The 15,854-nt window shown below is 39.3% G+C and overlaps 1 protein-coding gene across 29 annotated transcripts in view; it reads right to left on the bottom strand.

The window, feature by feature from the left end:
* ARVCF (ARVCF delta catenin family member) overlaps positions 1-15,854 on the bottom strand; it is a 286,311-nt gene that overhangs the window by 68,953 nt on the left and 201,504 nt on the right. For all 29 annotated transcript variants that reach the window (XM_075769218.1, XM_075769235.1, XM_075769219.1 and 26 more), the window contains one exon: positions 7,302-7,801. In XM_075769218.1, the coding sequence (XP_075625333.1) occupies positions 7,302-7,801 (500 nt within the window). The remainder of the gene's footprint in view (positions 1-7,301; positions 7,802-15,854) is intronic.

Here is a 15,854-nt window from a genome sequence, read left to right as displayed (position 1 = left end):
ACACATGGACTTGCTGGACCCTGCCAGTCAATGGAAAGCATGTAGCAGTGAGGGAATCTGCAGCCGCACAAGGCTCCTACATGCCGGAGAAATGCGAGGGCCACCACGTCCACCTCCAAATGTGCGAAGGCAGCTATCTCGTGGGAACAATCCTTCACACTCAGGCTTTTGCTGCTACAGGTTAGAAGTGTCAAATGCCAAACGTCCTATTTTAATATCAGAGTATTACCCATAGAAAGTCATGACAGGTACCAGGTCAGACGGGAATTTTATCTCCATTCGAGTAGTGACTGGCACTTCTACGATAACCTCAAAAGCTGATGATTAGCAGAGCCTCAGAAGTCAAATGCTACAGTGTCTCCTATTCGAAGTGATCTTTACAAAATCCAGGCATCTGTTCAGACTTAGGAGGCCATATTAATTAATAAAGAAACTCTGAGGCAGACATCAGAATGAATACCATAATGCTTCTTTCAGTCTTTTTCTAAAACCATACAAGAATACTGCTTTTTGTTGGGCCTATTTCCTTTGCCATTCATAGACAACACAGTGCATGAGATCTTTATAACCTACTTTTTAAGCTTTCAAACCAGACCTTATAGGTGAAACAGGAATTAATTTTCTCTTTGTACCCATTACAATAAATCACCCTTTGTCATTGCAAAACACCAATGCACAGTAAGAAAAAACCCCAAAACCAAGCAGAAGATGCTAATTGGCCCCATTTTGTTGTGGAGGAAAGCCTTTACTTTTAGTAACAAAGCGACTCAAAAATATTCATCATACAAGAAACAAACGCAAGTCAATATTTATAATAAAACTATAAAACCTGACATATAAGCTACCCAATTAATTTTAAATACTTCACTAGACAATCTTTCTTTAGTTATTGTACACCAGTTCCTTAGGCATATCAGTCTCATTGATACAAAATTTAAAATTACAATTAAATCCCGAAATGCATTGCTGGCTCAGTACTTCAAAATTCAAATGCAAAATCCAAACATCCAGCACTAAATGAGATGGATAAATACCAGGAAATTATACAGGATAATTATCTCTGGAGCAAATCTAGATTCAAACTGAGAACAAGTCATGCAGAATACTCTGGTTCCGGAGGGTCATGTCAGGGTTCCCTCACAGGAACATAAACAGAACATTTGGTATTTAGAATGGTCAAAAAACCCCCCCCGCTATTAGCAAAAGATGACATCCACTGGGGAATCTAGTACAGTGTTCTTAAGGATCCTGCATTTCTGTTCTTTTGAAACTGCAAAATATTGCAACTGGAAACAATGTGGAGATTTAAAATCATCTGTATGCAGAAGAGCTAAGTTTTAAAATCTGACAACCCTTCATATGTAAGAGCTCTTTCCTTAAATGCACATACTACTCTTGCACCTGAAATGACATTCTGCCTTTTCCTCTTGCCTGGAGGAGTGACATAATCTGTTATCTCTATAGTCAAACTACAAGGGCAAATTTCACTGCTGCCAAAAATACCTACAAAATTTCCAAGAGCTCTAACATTACAAGATTGTACAAAAGTTTCCCAGTGCTCAAACTTTTTTGCTTAAGACTTAGAGATTTGTGTCTAGATATCAACACCTTCAACCCCAATGTATAAAATAAAATCATCATCTCCAAACTCCCTCTTATCCTATATTGTCATTAAGTTAAACAGAATGCCTTTCCTCCATCCTCTTTGAAGAAAAAACCCAAGAGTTTACAAGCTTTTCAACTGCTCATCTGCCTCCCATCTCCCAAATGTTTCACAGAAAACACCAACAAACTGTGAAGAATAAAAGACAGTCTTACTATTAAAAAAAAAAAAAAAAAGCAAGCACAAAGCTCTTCAAATTATTCAAAAATGTCAAACCACTTAAATGTATAGTATTCTTCTTGACAGCCGCAGGAGGAAAACCAAAAGAATCCCTCTGTTGAACAGCGTTCAGTAAAGGAAAATGCGCAGCACTTAACAGAAAGGGAGCCCAAGATAAACAGAGATGAGGGAATCTTGTGGTTCCAAAGGCAGAGAAAAAAAAATATTCAGATTTGAGGCTGACTTCAGTGGGAAAATATTGCACAAGAAGGGATGCAGAACATAAACAGTGACAATATACTTTTCTTATTCAAAATCATAAAACAAAGAGGTCTAAATCCCAGCATCCTTTCAGCTCTTGAGAAAACAAATTCCATGGAAAAGACACAGATAGTGGCAGACACAGAAACTTAAAAAAAAAAACAAACCCAAAAAACAAATTCAGATCAGACTGTAGATTTGAGCAGTAGTGTGAGAAAATCTGAATAAAAACAGATTAAAAAAATTAAAATCCCTCTAAATTTGACATCCATCTTTAAAAATCATTCCCTGCCTCTATTAGCATAACACAGTAACGATCTAACAAGCTGGAAACACTGTTTTTAAAACTCTAAGTTTAATCAATTCAAATGAATAGCACTCAAGAGAAATCAAGTCACTAACACAGCAGCATAAGGGAAATCAAGTTATCTAAATTTTCCATGCACTTTCCCTGCAAGTATTGGCCTTTGTGACCACACTGCATGAATTTTAGGACTAGAGAAAAAAGAACTATTGCTTTACAGAAGATGATCACAATCATGATTAATATTTTATTCATAAATACTATTTGTAATATAGTTATATATTTCTAACTACAACCATTACCTCTACTCTTTCAGCATGTTAAGCAGGGACAATAGCTACAAGTTCTTATTTCAAAAGTACTGATTATTGTAAAAATATATTAAAAATTACCATAGGCTACAAACATAGCTATACAATTTGTGTAATATTAATAGTGATTAGGGCCACAGCCATAATTTCCTAAATCTCTGCCTCCCTGGAGCTGTGAAAAGATTTCTAAAGAAACTGTGGCTGAATACATACATGCTATTATCTTCTGAAATCCAAGGGAAATCTTTTCCTGCTGTGCTTGCTTACTTGCAAAAATCCAGCATCACCAAGAAGTTAGACAAAGAAGCTGTTGAATTCTATTTCTATGGTCCATACTAAATCATTTAGCTTTTGGGAAAATAAAGTTCTCTGCATTACATTCACTTGTTGCACGTTGGCCCTGTACGTGACAGGCTTGTTTGTACCATTCTAAGTGCTGAAGACTGGAGCTGTGCTTCTTCAAGTTAAGTAGTGGTCAAGTTTGGAATCTCAGCATGAACTACTGTCTCACATAAAATACACCATGAGAAGAGACCTCCTTCTGACAAGATTTCGAATAGAAAATGGAAGGAGTAAGCTCATCTGTAATTAGAAAGTTCAAGACGGCATGGTACTTCAAACGGAAGTTAGTGCCTGATCAGCTGACAGGATCTCAGCATATATAAATCCCAGAAGGTGTGAATTCTGAGAAAGCTGATCAATCTGCAAGTTTCTATTATAGTATTAGATCAAAATATTTCCTCTGCAGAGCATTTTGAAGGTCAATCATTTTTCAATTAAAGCCAGTCTGGCAACATACAGCATCAGGGAAATCACGTTCTGCATCACTTAAAAATCAGTGCAATGTTGTTAAACAACAAAATTACTTTTGATGTTCTCACAAAGAACAAAATTATTCATTAAAGCTACCAACTTCTGATTGCTTTTCAAAGAAAGTAATGGAATTTTGGTCTTGCATATCTGATGGGAACATTTGTTCCACAAAAACCCCTTATCACTCAAGATAAAACTTTTGCAACTTTCCCAATCAGAACGGATTTAATTCCTTATCAGCTTAATCCTCATTTTTCTCAGTTTCTCAAGAAAATGATCCACTGAAAGATCAGTAGTACAGTTCCAAGACTAGAAAGGGATACAAGAGAGGATTTCTGGAATATTTCTCATCACAACTCTACTCATGATTTACTTATGGTCACTCTGGCAGTTAAATCAAGCTTTTCTCGGTGCAGTAGATGGGAGACATTCTGTAACTCCACACTTTAAAAAGAAAAGTGAGATCTGTGGTATTTTATGATTGTATCTTGAGTTTTGAAGATATTTTAACATACATGCCTTGCGTATCTGTCTTACCTTAAGGGACATCGTGTTTTAGCACCATTTGCAGATACATCAAGAATGCCTGGTAAAACAGACATGGCAGTAACCCAGCAAAGGTTTTCAAATTCTGCTAAAACGAGTGCTATCTGAAAGAAAAAGTCTACAGACCTGCTTAATCTGGCAGTAATGTTGTATCAGTATACTCAGCCTGCTTCCAAAATTACATGTCAATGCGTTTGTCTAACTTGCGTTCTCCAAAACACATATTCTGGGAAGTAGTCATGTGAACACACTTTCTGACATGTCAAGTCTCACTCATTCAGCACTGAGCGTCACACATCTGATTCCTCCCTCATGCTCCCCTGCCACTGCATCTACCTCTTATGCGGTTTTAACATATCGGTGTGGCTTTTTTCCCCACTCCATTAACCCACTGACCAGACCCAGCTGGCTGGCCTGATTCATACTGCTCTGGACAGCTGTGGCTGCTGCATCAGATCACCAAGTTAATGAGAGGCCGTTGGAGCTGTTCTAAAGCTAAGGGCTGACTCTCAAATTAGATGAGAATGATGCTTTCTTTTGCCAGAAAATACCCACTCCAGCTGCAAATAACGGGTCCTATTGTATGCTCCTACATACCTCCTGTCCTGCAGGCAGGCAGGGTCCCACACCCAGCGAAGCAAAACTTCAAGACTGGAAGTGCTTTCAAATTCAGACATCTAAAATATTTAAATGTCTTTAAATTATTTAAATCTCTCTGGAAAGCAGGATTATTTTATCATTCGTCCACATCTGGGATGACCAGCTGATGATTAGTCAGCTTTCAAAAAGCAGTCAGTATTGAATTAAAGAACTATTAAACCACAGAGGAGTCAATGTATCATACCAAACTTGAATTTGCAGCCTGTTAAAAGAAATAAACAGGCAAACCCTGTATGCTGGGGTTTTTTTTTTTTGGTTTTTTTTTTTTTTTTGCATTGCTGCAGAAGTCCTCAGAGATTTCTCTCCAGACAGAATGAAAAACTTTCATGGCAAAGGTAGACTTTGGTTTATCACTAGGGAAAAGTACCCAGATAGGAAGTCAAGATTTCTACCACAAGAACATCAGAATTGTGATCTGAATTTTTGAGGCTGCAAAACACAGTCCTTTTGTAGCAGCCCCAGCTGAATGCTCCCTTTGCACTTCGAGTTGGCTCTTGTTTCTCTCTGCTGACTTTTGGAGCTCATTTTTCAAGTGGACAATTCCACATTATCAGCCGAGGCTTTGAACACTGACTGCAAGTACACCAGCATCAGTCACAGAGGCATTGCTGGAATACTCTTCTCTTCTCTATTGATGCTTGGATGTCTCACACCGGATCTGGTGATATCATTTTAGAAGTGGAATGAAATTATTCCTGGTTAGGTGGAGATTAAATGCACATCATCTGTTGCTGGACATCTGTTTAGGTTAATGCCCTCAGTATTCCTGGTGTTTCTCAGTAAAGGGAAATAAAGAGCTTTAAATAGCAAAACCCAAAGTGGAATAAAAATACTATATTTAATTAGCAGGAGCTACTGTCAAATAAAACACATTTGAACTGTAAAACTAATTAATCAACTGGAAGTCAAAGCAATCGCCATTTAAAGTAAAAAGGGAAAATACCCAGTTTGTTTTTGCCATCTCAGAAGTGACTGATCACCACTTAGCATTATAATGATATTCCTTCAGAGTAATTTATAGACTAGCTTCTCCTTTCTTGAATCTAAATAAATACATTTATTCCTTCTCAGCATTCCAGAAATGAGTTCTGAGTAAACTAGAACAGTAGATAAACAGATACTCTTTATTTAAAAAATAACAATAAATTTAAGTCAGCCATCGTACTAAATGAGTACAACAAATAGCATATAAATACTACCTACAGAGTTTCCACGTTAAGAGACAAAGCACAGACAGGAATCAAAGCACAACCAACACATACTACTTAGAGCATCTCTGACAAAACAGACAGCCCTCCTTTACCAGTGCACTGGAAAAAGACTGGAAAAATATCCCTGCTAGTTTCTACACTGTATATTTAGATCTAGTTTGCAAAATATCCTACAATGGCTGGGGAAGAACAGTTGGAACACCCAAGGCCACTCTTCATCCCAGAGAATTATGATTACCAGTAAAAACTTGGAGAGCCTACTATAATTTTTTTAAGTGATTATAGAATTATGATGTTTACTTCTAATGGCTTAATCCATATTTGCAACAGGGTCTGCCTGAAGAACCCAACACTGATAAGGTAGCTAAACAGTTTCTGCTCTGGACCCATTTTTGCACTCAACAAAACTTTCTGAAAAATTCTGTTCTGGCACTGAAATTCATTGCAACTGCCTTGATCTTCATCCAAACATCCCCTGCTGCTTCTGAGAAGAAAAAGGGAAATCCATTTCACTCCTCATGAGTTATGGGAGACTGAAGAACAATATATTTCTCCTCAGTTTAAGAGCTGACATACTTTTCCACCCTTTTCCACTTAATAGCTGAACTTTGAAACTTGGCATATACTTTATTACTCTTTTTGGATGATGTCCAAGACTAAGTTCAAATAAAAAACAGGTTGAATAATGGAGTTAAGTGATTAAAAACTCCCTGCAAAGTGTGCACAAACTCAGTAAGTTCAAAATTTAATTCTCCCTTTTCCAGTGATTGCAACAAGCAAACTCCACGTCCAGAGCATCTGAACAGCAGACTCTACACTCCTTAAAATCTGAGTTATCCAGCCCAGAAGTGCTGCAACTTTATATACAGCCTCAGAATCCCCAGTACCAGGGGCTACAAGTGTTCCTGAGGAGACTGCCTGTTCTATCAACATGAAAGAGTGGGGACATGGCAGCAGGATTGTTTTATAAGAGATTAACAAGGAAAGTTTTAGATTAGCATATCTTACCTCACGATTATAACACACTGAGGGCAAGCGCAATACAAATTACCTGTCAATGAAGATGCTATAACTCATTTAGGCTTCAGTAACTCGGCCACATGCAGTTGCATGCTACATCCAAGAAGCATCATCCATCTCTCAGCAGCCAGGGAAACCCAAGTGTGTTACATACACAGATGATCTCAATTTCCTCCTGAAGGGCATGTTTGCCTTAGGCTTTCTCACACCACAAACATGGTGCGGCTAAAGAAACAGCTGCAGCCAGTGATCTAAATTCTCCTTCAATGCTCTAATCTCCAGAAATTCTTGTTCCTGAAGCTGAAAAAAACTCTTCTAAAGAATAATTCAGTAAAGAAACTACAGACACTGACCTGTAATTAGCTCTCTGACTTCCATGTCATTTGTTTTTCGCAATAGTCTGATCAATGCAGGGATCCCATCACAGTTCTTTATAGCCACCTTGTTTTCATTATCCTTCCCATAGGAGATGTTTCTGAGAGCTCCACAGGCTTTACGATGGACCTCCGGCTTTGGATGATCAAGTAGGCCCACCAAGATAGGTATTCCTTTAAGGTGCCTCACATCCTTTTTGATTTTATCATTCTCGTAGCACAAATGCTGCAAGTAGGCTGCGGCGTTGGACTTGACTGGATCAATAGGGTGGCTGAGCATGGCGATTACTTCAGGGAGGTCAGGGTCCCTCCACCTGGGGTCTTTACGAATGCTGTCAATAGAGGGGGAACGCTTCCCCAGACGGTCAATACTAGCCATGCTTCCTCTCTCTGGCTGTGCCAGTGGTGCTGCGTAGCCACCATGAAGGTAAGGGATCCTCTCTTCAACCATCTCTGTCTCGATAGGGTCATCGTAGCCCCTGTAAGAAGCAACAGTTCCAAGAGAAAGAAAGGGGGGGAAAAAAACAAAACAAAACAAAACACCACATTTAAACACTCTGTACCTCTGACTCAGCATGGAGATTTCAGCTATGAGCAAACCTTTTAATATCACAAACATCATTAGAGGCAGCATATTTACACTTTCTAATAATTTATTTGTAGTAACTTGAAAATCAACCATAGTTGAATACTCAGCAGTGATGGGATTACAGCACAGTATTTGGCTAGCAATAATATGATGACAGGAACTGCAAGTCATCAAACAGATTGCTTTCATTTTGGTCACTTAGCAAAACAATTATGATAGAGTTGGATTACATTTAGTAGGAAATATTGAGCTTCATTAATGCCGCTACTTCTATGACAAACCAAAACTTTAATTCAAGGCATGTGAGGCCTGGGCAGAGACCACAGACACTTTTCAGCAAGTCTGAGATGTTCCACTACATTTCCATGGTGATGCTCACAGGAGTATACCGACCTCATCAATATACATAACAATGTCAAAGATGGTGGAAAAACCTAAGTCCTGAATCCAAGCATGCAATAAAGGTCTATCTTACACAGAGTCATTCTGCATGCAGGTAAGGGGCTGATCGTCAAGAAATCTGGGTCCAACTTTTAACGCCAGAAAAATTCGCTGGATATCCAAAACAAGTTGAGAATTCTAAGCTTTCCTCCCCAGGTCGGCAACTAACCTGGATGTCAGACACTCCTAAGACCATTTACAGCTTTAGAACAAACAGCATCCACCTTGTGCCATAATTCACTGTAACTGAAGTAAGGTCAGTCACAACCAGCTAGAACACCTATTTACATATTGCGCTCTCAGTTCACACAAAGGGCAAAGTTGCAATCAACAGACTTGAAAATATTCTAACACAGTACATTCTCACACTACACATGCCCATATTCCTAAAAAATAAAAAAAAATAAAAAAATAAGTATTTGACAAATACTTCTTTAACTACTACCACCACCACTGCAACTATAACCTCTAACCTTCACAAAAAATATTTCCCCCCACCAAATCACTTCCTACAACTAGCTATTAAAGACAGAACATTTCTACAAGAGATTTGCAAGGGAAGGCATTTACAACTTCAGAATTTGTTTTTGAGATTCACTGAGATACTTCATCCTTTATTCAAAGTGACACCTTTTGTCCTCCAGAACACGCATAGTTCGGGCAGAAGAGATTCAGTGCACCCATCCAAGAGACACTAAAGTCCTTAGGCGAAGTACAAAAGGAAATCTGAAGCTTGCGCACAGTGACCCACTGGTCACAAATTCTTCAATTTTCTATGTGAATAAGTGCACACGGCAATAAGGTGACTTGCAGCTAACCGTTATGAACTCCCACAGACACTTCCAGCTTTGCAATCCATCCTCTCTCAGGCTGTGCCCCAAAGGCTCACACCAGCTGGCTAACCTGGCTGAGAAGGATCAAGAGCTGAGGTGACCCACTGGGGAGCTGAATCAAAGTTCCAATTAATCCCACTGTTTAAACCTCAAGTCTAGAAGATTTTTCTTCTTCATCCTCCATTCCCTCTAATACTACTCTGTTGTGATTTAACCCCAGCTGGCAGCTAAACACCACACAGCTGCTCACTCACTCTCCCCTGGTGGGATGGGGGAGAGAATCAGAAGGGTAAAAGTGAGAAAACTCGTGGGTTGAGACAGTTTAACACGTAAAGCAAGAGCTGTGTGTGCAAGCAAAGCAAGACAAGGAATTCATTCCCCGCTTCCCATCAGCAGGCAGGTGTTCAGCCATCCCCAGGAAAGCAGGGCTCCATCACGCATAACCCTTACATGGGAAGACAAATGCCATCACTCTGAACATCCCCTGCTTCCTCCTCTTTCCCCCAGTTCTATGTGCTGAGCATGACATCATATGGTATGGAATATCCCTTTGGTCAGCTGGGGTCAGCTGTCCCAGCTGTGTCCCCTCCCAACCCCTTGTGCACCCCCAGCTACTCACTGGTGGGGTGGGGTGAGAAGCAGAAAAGGCCTTGGCTCTGTGTAAGCACTGCTCAGCAAGAACGAAAACATCTCTGTTATCAACACTCTTTTCAGCACAAATCCAAAACACAGCCCCATACTAGCCACTATGAAGAAAATTAACTCTATCCCAGCCAAAACCAGCACATACACTTAATATTAACATAAACGGATTTCTTATATATTTTTATTTATTTATTTTTAAACAGCAGCACCTTTTTGCCTTACTGTTTTTTTCCTGGACAGATTAGCTACTATCTCAATATTGTCATTATCTTAGTCAAGCAAGCAGTTTTAATTGCTACAAAATGATTCTTAGAAACTTTCATTTTAAGCACTGACTGATGCTACTGAACAATCTCTGACATCATGCTGCAGGAAGTATAGACCATTAGAACTCAGAGAGAAAATGGAGCTTGCTGTTGTCCTAAAGGGACTGCTAATTAAACTAGACTCTGGGGAGAAGAGCAACTGGAGGTGGAAACTGAACTTAGTCTTGTACAATTAATGCTTTTAATGTTAAAAGCACCTCTACTGACTTTAAGTTGCTTTAATTGCTGCTCTAAACCATAAACTGAATGAAAGGATAAAAATGGGCCAGTATCCAAAACTCAGAATGAATCTGAAGGAATTCTTTTATCAATGTAGTTATTTATGTATGTATAATTCAGTACTTGCTCTACACAGTAATTTACAATGTCTGGACAGCCCTTTTATTTTCTATTACAGAACAAAGCTGTTTCCATCATTCCAAAAATAATGTCACAACATTGAAAAGGTTTACTTTTGTGCATATACACAGGGCAGAAGTAATAGCAAAATCCCTTAAGTACTCCTCAAACAAAACTCTAGTTTTATATACGCAAATTTGGGACAACCAGCATTAAAACTATAACAAACTCATTTCTCAAACTCATCCTCATGTTAAATTCTTATTGACTGCATAAAAGAAAAGTAGCAGAAGATTAATAATTGCCCTTTGCATAGCTGTTGCTTGCTTGACTTGGTAACTCACAATTCAGCATGTCTCGGTCCTATGAGGTGCCCACAAGATAACTGTACACCACCTCAATTACACCTGCACAATTAAGTTTCTCTCTCCTCATCCATACAAATACACAAAGACAACTGTCTTGGGATGCAGTTTGTTTGCATTATTTCCGCAAAGCCTTCCGAATAGAACCACATAGATGGGCCCATGTTCCTCAGGCTCTATCCTTTCCCCCATGCCACACAAAGCTCCTTGGTTTCATTACGTTTGCCCAAAATAAACCTTCAGAGTTAGGACATTAAATTGTAACACTGTCATGACAAGAGAGCATGCGACCTAACTCTCATATCAACAATACTAACTTTTTTTAAATTGTCAATCACTACTTATTAAATATGAATGTGAACACCTGAAAAATCAGTCATTAAAACAGAAAAAAGATCACATCCCAACTTGCTACTTGTTCTAACACAGTTTTTAAAAAAGAGGTTTTTTCTTCCATCGTTCTGATACAAAGCTACTGATACACCAAAGACAGCCAATACGCTTCGATGATCCTTGCCTTTGATGATCCCTCTCTGATGAAATCCCCAGGACACAGAACTGGGGTAAAACAGGATACGGGAAGACGCTGAGTGTTTCATGCTGCAGGGAAGAGGTTGCATTCCTGAGTGCCGTGGGTACAGTGAGCTGCAGATGGTTTAGGAGGAATCACGCAGGTGGTGGTGGGGAGGGCAGCACTGCTTAGAACCCACCAGCTACTGCTCTGCAGTGAAGTGGTGACCACAGCGCATACTGCTGGCCCCAGCCCCTCAGCAGAAGCAAAGCCCCCTCAAGGAAACAGACCCTGAACCACAAAGACATTGGTGAGTGACTTCTAACAACAGTTGGCATTTTCATACAGTCCCATTCTTACATAAACCATTCACTCATAACTGTGCTCCTGCCAATCTCAACCTGAATCTCCTGGACCATTTCCTTACTGAAAACACAGGATTGCACGTCTAACATGCAATGTTAGACTTTTTGTAGTACACAAAGACAGCTACTTTGAAACAAGACAGCGTGTCTCAAGTATTTGTAGAGAAAGGATGAACCCAAGAAACACTGTTGCTGAAATAAACCCACACTGGTCAGACAGATCCAACATACTGCTGTAGGAAGAAACACTGTCAAGAGCCACTGGTTAATTTACCAGTAAAAAAACCCAATGACTTTACCTGGCAGCAAAGATAACATCTGGACACTTGACCCTTCAAGACCCTGAATAACTCTGAGATCCTGGTGTGATCTTAAGAGCTGTACAAGAAAGCTTAGCGAAGGCAAGTATCACACCAATTCAGATTCACATGACTAAATACAATGATCAAGTCTGGAAAAGGTAAAAAAAAAAAAAGAAAAAAAAGGAAAAAAAAGCCCAAAACAACCCACACTGTAATTGGAGGAAAGGAATCCTGAAATATTTTACAAGGGAAGCTCTAAATATCATTTCTGCCATTGCTTCACAGCATCAAAGGGAAGCAGTTTCCCATAATAACTCTGATCAGACAGCACAATGCAGAACTACCCCAAAGACTTTGACTGTCTTGGCATACTCTCAGTGTGAGTGAGGACGGTCTGGCCCAGGTATGTCCCATCTCCCCTCCTTTAACGGGGGGTCTGGGGCCCAGAGAAGTGCAGACAAGGTAAAGAGCAAAGAAGTCAAAAGCAAGTATCTATCAGGGAGTTAAAACACACTCAGTTTCTGAAGACAAATGAGTAAAGTCAGCAACACTTTTACACAGAGAGAGAAAAGAAATTATCTGAGTCGGACCGGGGGGGCCAAATGTGATTTTTCATTTTCACATCAGCAGAGCAGCTACGTTGGAAAGGCAAGCCACTTGACACAGGAGGAGGACTAATGAGAGCTTCAGCAGATACAGTCATCTGTGCTCAGGAGCCCAAGAGCTCTTTACTCACGGGACTGAAGAGATCTGGTAGTATGCCAGAGTTGCTGACTACAAGCAGCTTGCCTTCCATCTGTTTGTAGCAAGGCAGCTGAGTTTTTTAGGATGCCATGGGTCTCACTGATCACCTGTCTCAGGGAATTGATCAAAACACATTCTAGCATAGACAAAATCTGGGAGAGAGCTTGTGGATTTATCATCTTCCTTGTGGCTTCAACATAGGGACATTTGAGTAAACAGGTGAAGGATTTACACATTTAATCCTCAACAATTTATACAAGTGTTACATTCATCAGAGTTTGCAGCTGGTGTCTGCTTAGGATAAAAGACCAGAAAGGCTTAGGATTTCAGTAGGGAACTTCATGCCAACCACTGAAGAGGAAATTTAACTACTTTGCAGTATGAGGTCCTACTTCTGCCAGCCTCTGTTCCCTGATAGGAGGGTACACAAGAGGATTCAAAACTGGACTGAATCCTCTGCCGAGACACGCCTGAGCTATGGTTAAAACACCGAAATCCCTTTGACTGGAACCACCTAAAAGCTGCTAACAGATGAGCTCACTTAGGTTGCTGCCTGCCACACAAAACTCAGCCATACGTGGGTCTTCTGCTACCAGAAGATCAACAAACTAACTTACTCTAGGAGGAGCCAAAAAATAACCCCAATCTTTTCCAAACTGACTGTATTTTTTTCTTCACCCCGTTCTGCCCAGGCATGTCCGTATGCTCCTGCCATGACCTAGACAACATCCCCACGCTCCATACAGCTGGGTATTACACTTACGCTTGGTCATTAAACCAAAGAGACCAACCTACAGTGATGGATATCTCCCGAGCCTTAAGGATGCCTCCATGGGTGCTGCCATGAGACCACACTTGAAATAGGTGAAGTTAGGCCAGAAGTGCTGACGGAAAATTTATCTACAAATAAAAGCCTTTACATTCTAGATTGAAAAAAAAGACACCAGAAGTAGAATATGACTAACATGTATGTGATATCAATATTCTTGCACTGTCTATACATAACAGAAGCAAGAGAGATCTAGTGTTACTGTTACTTAATTGAAAATCTGGTCAAAATTATTATTTGGACCATGAAGTGACCACCAAATATAGTCTCAGTGTCTTAGATCAGACTTCTGACACAGAAAATTTAACAGCAGCAAACTGTGTTGTGGATTTAGTCAATGTTAAAAATCCACATCTGGCAAAAGCTGCTCCAGAGTTGTTAGGGAAAAAGAAGTCCCATGAATGCTAGCACAAGTACAAACTGTAGCGATCCACTCCGGAAAGAAGTTACCACAGAGGCAAGAAATGAGAAGTTGAACAGAAGTTAATTTAAAAGAATGAATTATGACTTGCCAGTTTTTTTCTATTCATTTGTATTGACTTCAATTTAATGATTAAAAAAAATTCAAATAATAATAATAGTAGTAGTAATGTGTTTTGTGAATGAAAAATATTCAGTACTTCCTGCTTCTCTTTTGAAAAGGACTGTATATAAAACACCTAGCAACACTGCAAGATTACATATTTTAAAGACTGTAATAAAAAACCCTCCTAATTTAATAAAGGCAACCTACCAAATAAAGAAAAAAGGGCATAAAATCAATTAAAGATGTGTAAACACCTTCATAAGTAAATTTGAGTAATAGTAAATCCGTATTATACACCCCAAATACCTTTCACCCCAATTTGTTATGCAGTCTGACTTAAATCAAACCAGAGCACATGCTGAGGAAAAGGACATTAAGTGCCAGGTATTATTCTTGCAGAAAATAATATATCTTGCAGCAGAGACTCAGTGTAAAAGAAAACGAGAAACAAACCCAGGTACAAGCACTGAAGAGCCAACAGAGGGAATATTTGCCTTTGTGCATTTATCTGGATTTGTAGATGTTTGTGAGGAGGCACATTTTTCCCCAATTTAAAATGAAATCTAAGTAGCTTAAAATGAGGCTGGTGATGACAGAAGGAGAGCACAATAGACATTTATCTCTGTGATCAAATTGAGCAGGCAAGGGATGGAAAGACCAATCTGTACTTGTAATCCCCTTGATGAGGATCCCCTCCAGACACAGCTGGGTTGCCTCCTTATCACACAGAGGGTGAGACTTACTGCCACAGATTCAGATGAGAAATCTCCATTCCGTCCTCTCAGAAGAGCATCAAATGAGTAACTGACAGTCAGGATCCTTATTCTACCTTTCAACTATTAACAAATGAGGGTAGCACTTACTGGGAAGAAAATGAGAGAATAACTTAAGTTTCCGCAGCGAGGTAGCCAACAGAAGAATTCTGTTCATGACATGATGAAGATGCCCAAGCTGAAAGTCGGTGCGATGTGGAAAAGCTTCTAACACTGTTGCTGTTATACCTACTCCACAAATACAAGCCTTTTAAAATCAAAAGTGCCATCAATTTATCACATTAATTTAATCATTTTCATAAGGAATAACTTATTTTAAAAAACCTAGAGAGGAATAATCAAGTAGTAATTACCCTCATCTAATACAAAGCACTATTTGTAGTCTTTAGTTTCTTGGAGATCAGCAGCATATCTGAAACGCAGGTTTATTGAATTGTTCAAGTATTTCTTTGAAATGTCAAAAAGTAACTACTTAGGAAGAGGCCTTCATACAATCTTCTTATGTTCTCACCAGCAAGTTTGCTGCCACAGTCAGGCTAATTACTTGTCAAAGCCTCTTGATCATATTAAATATGGAAAAAACTCACAACAAAAGAAATGTAAAACAAAAATTGTGAATTGGTCCTACCCAAACTGCAAGGAACAATAAATCAAAGGGATGTTTAAAAAAAAAAAAACAAACCAACCTTTAAAAATGCAAATTGGCAGGTTCTAAGAATACATTTAATTATTCATCATGCATCTAGCTTGAAAAATGGTAATAAAATTTTAAAAGCATTGCTGCCTGTTTTAAACAAGAACTGTAAACTTGCTTAGATGCAGGGGAGCACCAATTAAAGTTTGATAGATTGATCAGTATTCTGGCACCCCCTTGCTGCAGGTATTCCATTTAGCCCCACAATATGTTGATGGAGTTCTACTGGTTGGTAAACTTGCAAGATCAA

This window comes from Balearica regulorum, chromosome 17 (assembly GCF_011004875.1).
Source record: "Balearica regulorum gibbericeps isolate bBalReg1 chromosome 17, bBalReg1.pri, whole genome shotgun sequence".
Lineage (NCBI taxonomy): Eukaryota > Metazoa > Chordata > Aves > Gruiformes > Gruidae > Balearica > Balearica regulorum.
This window is presented reverse-complemented; position numbering and strand designations above follow the sequence as displayed.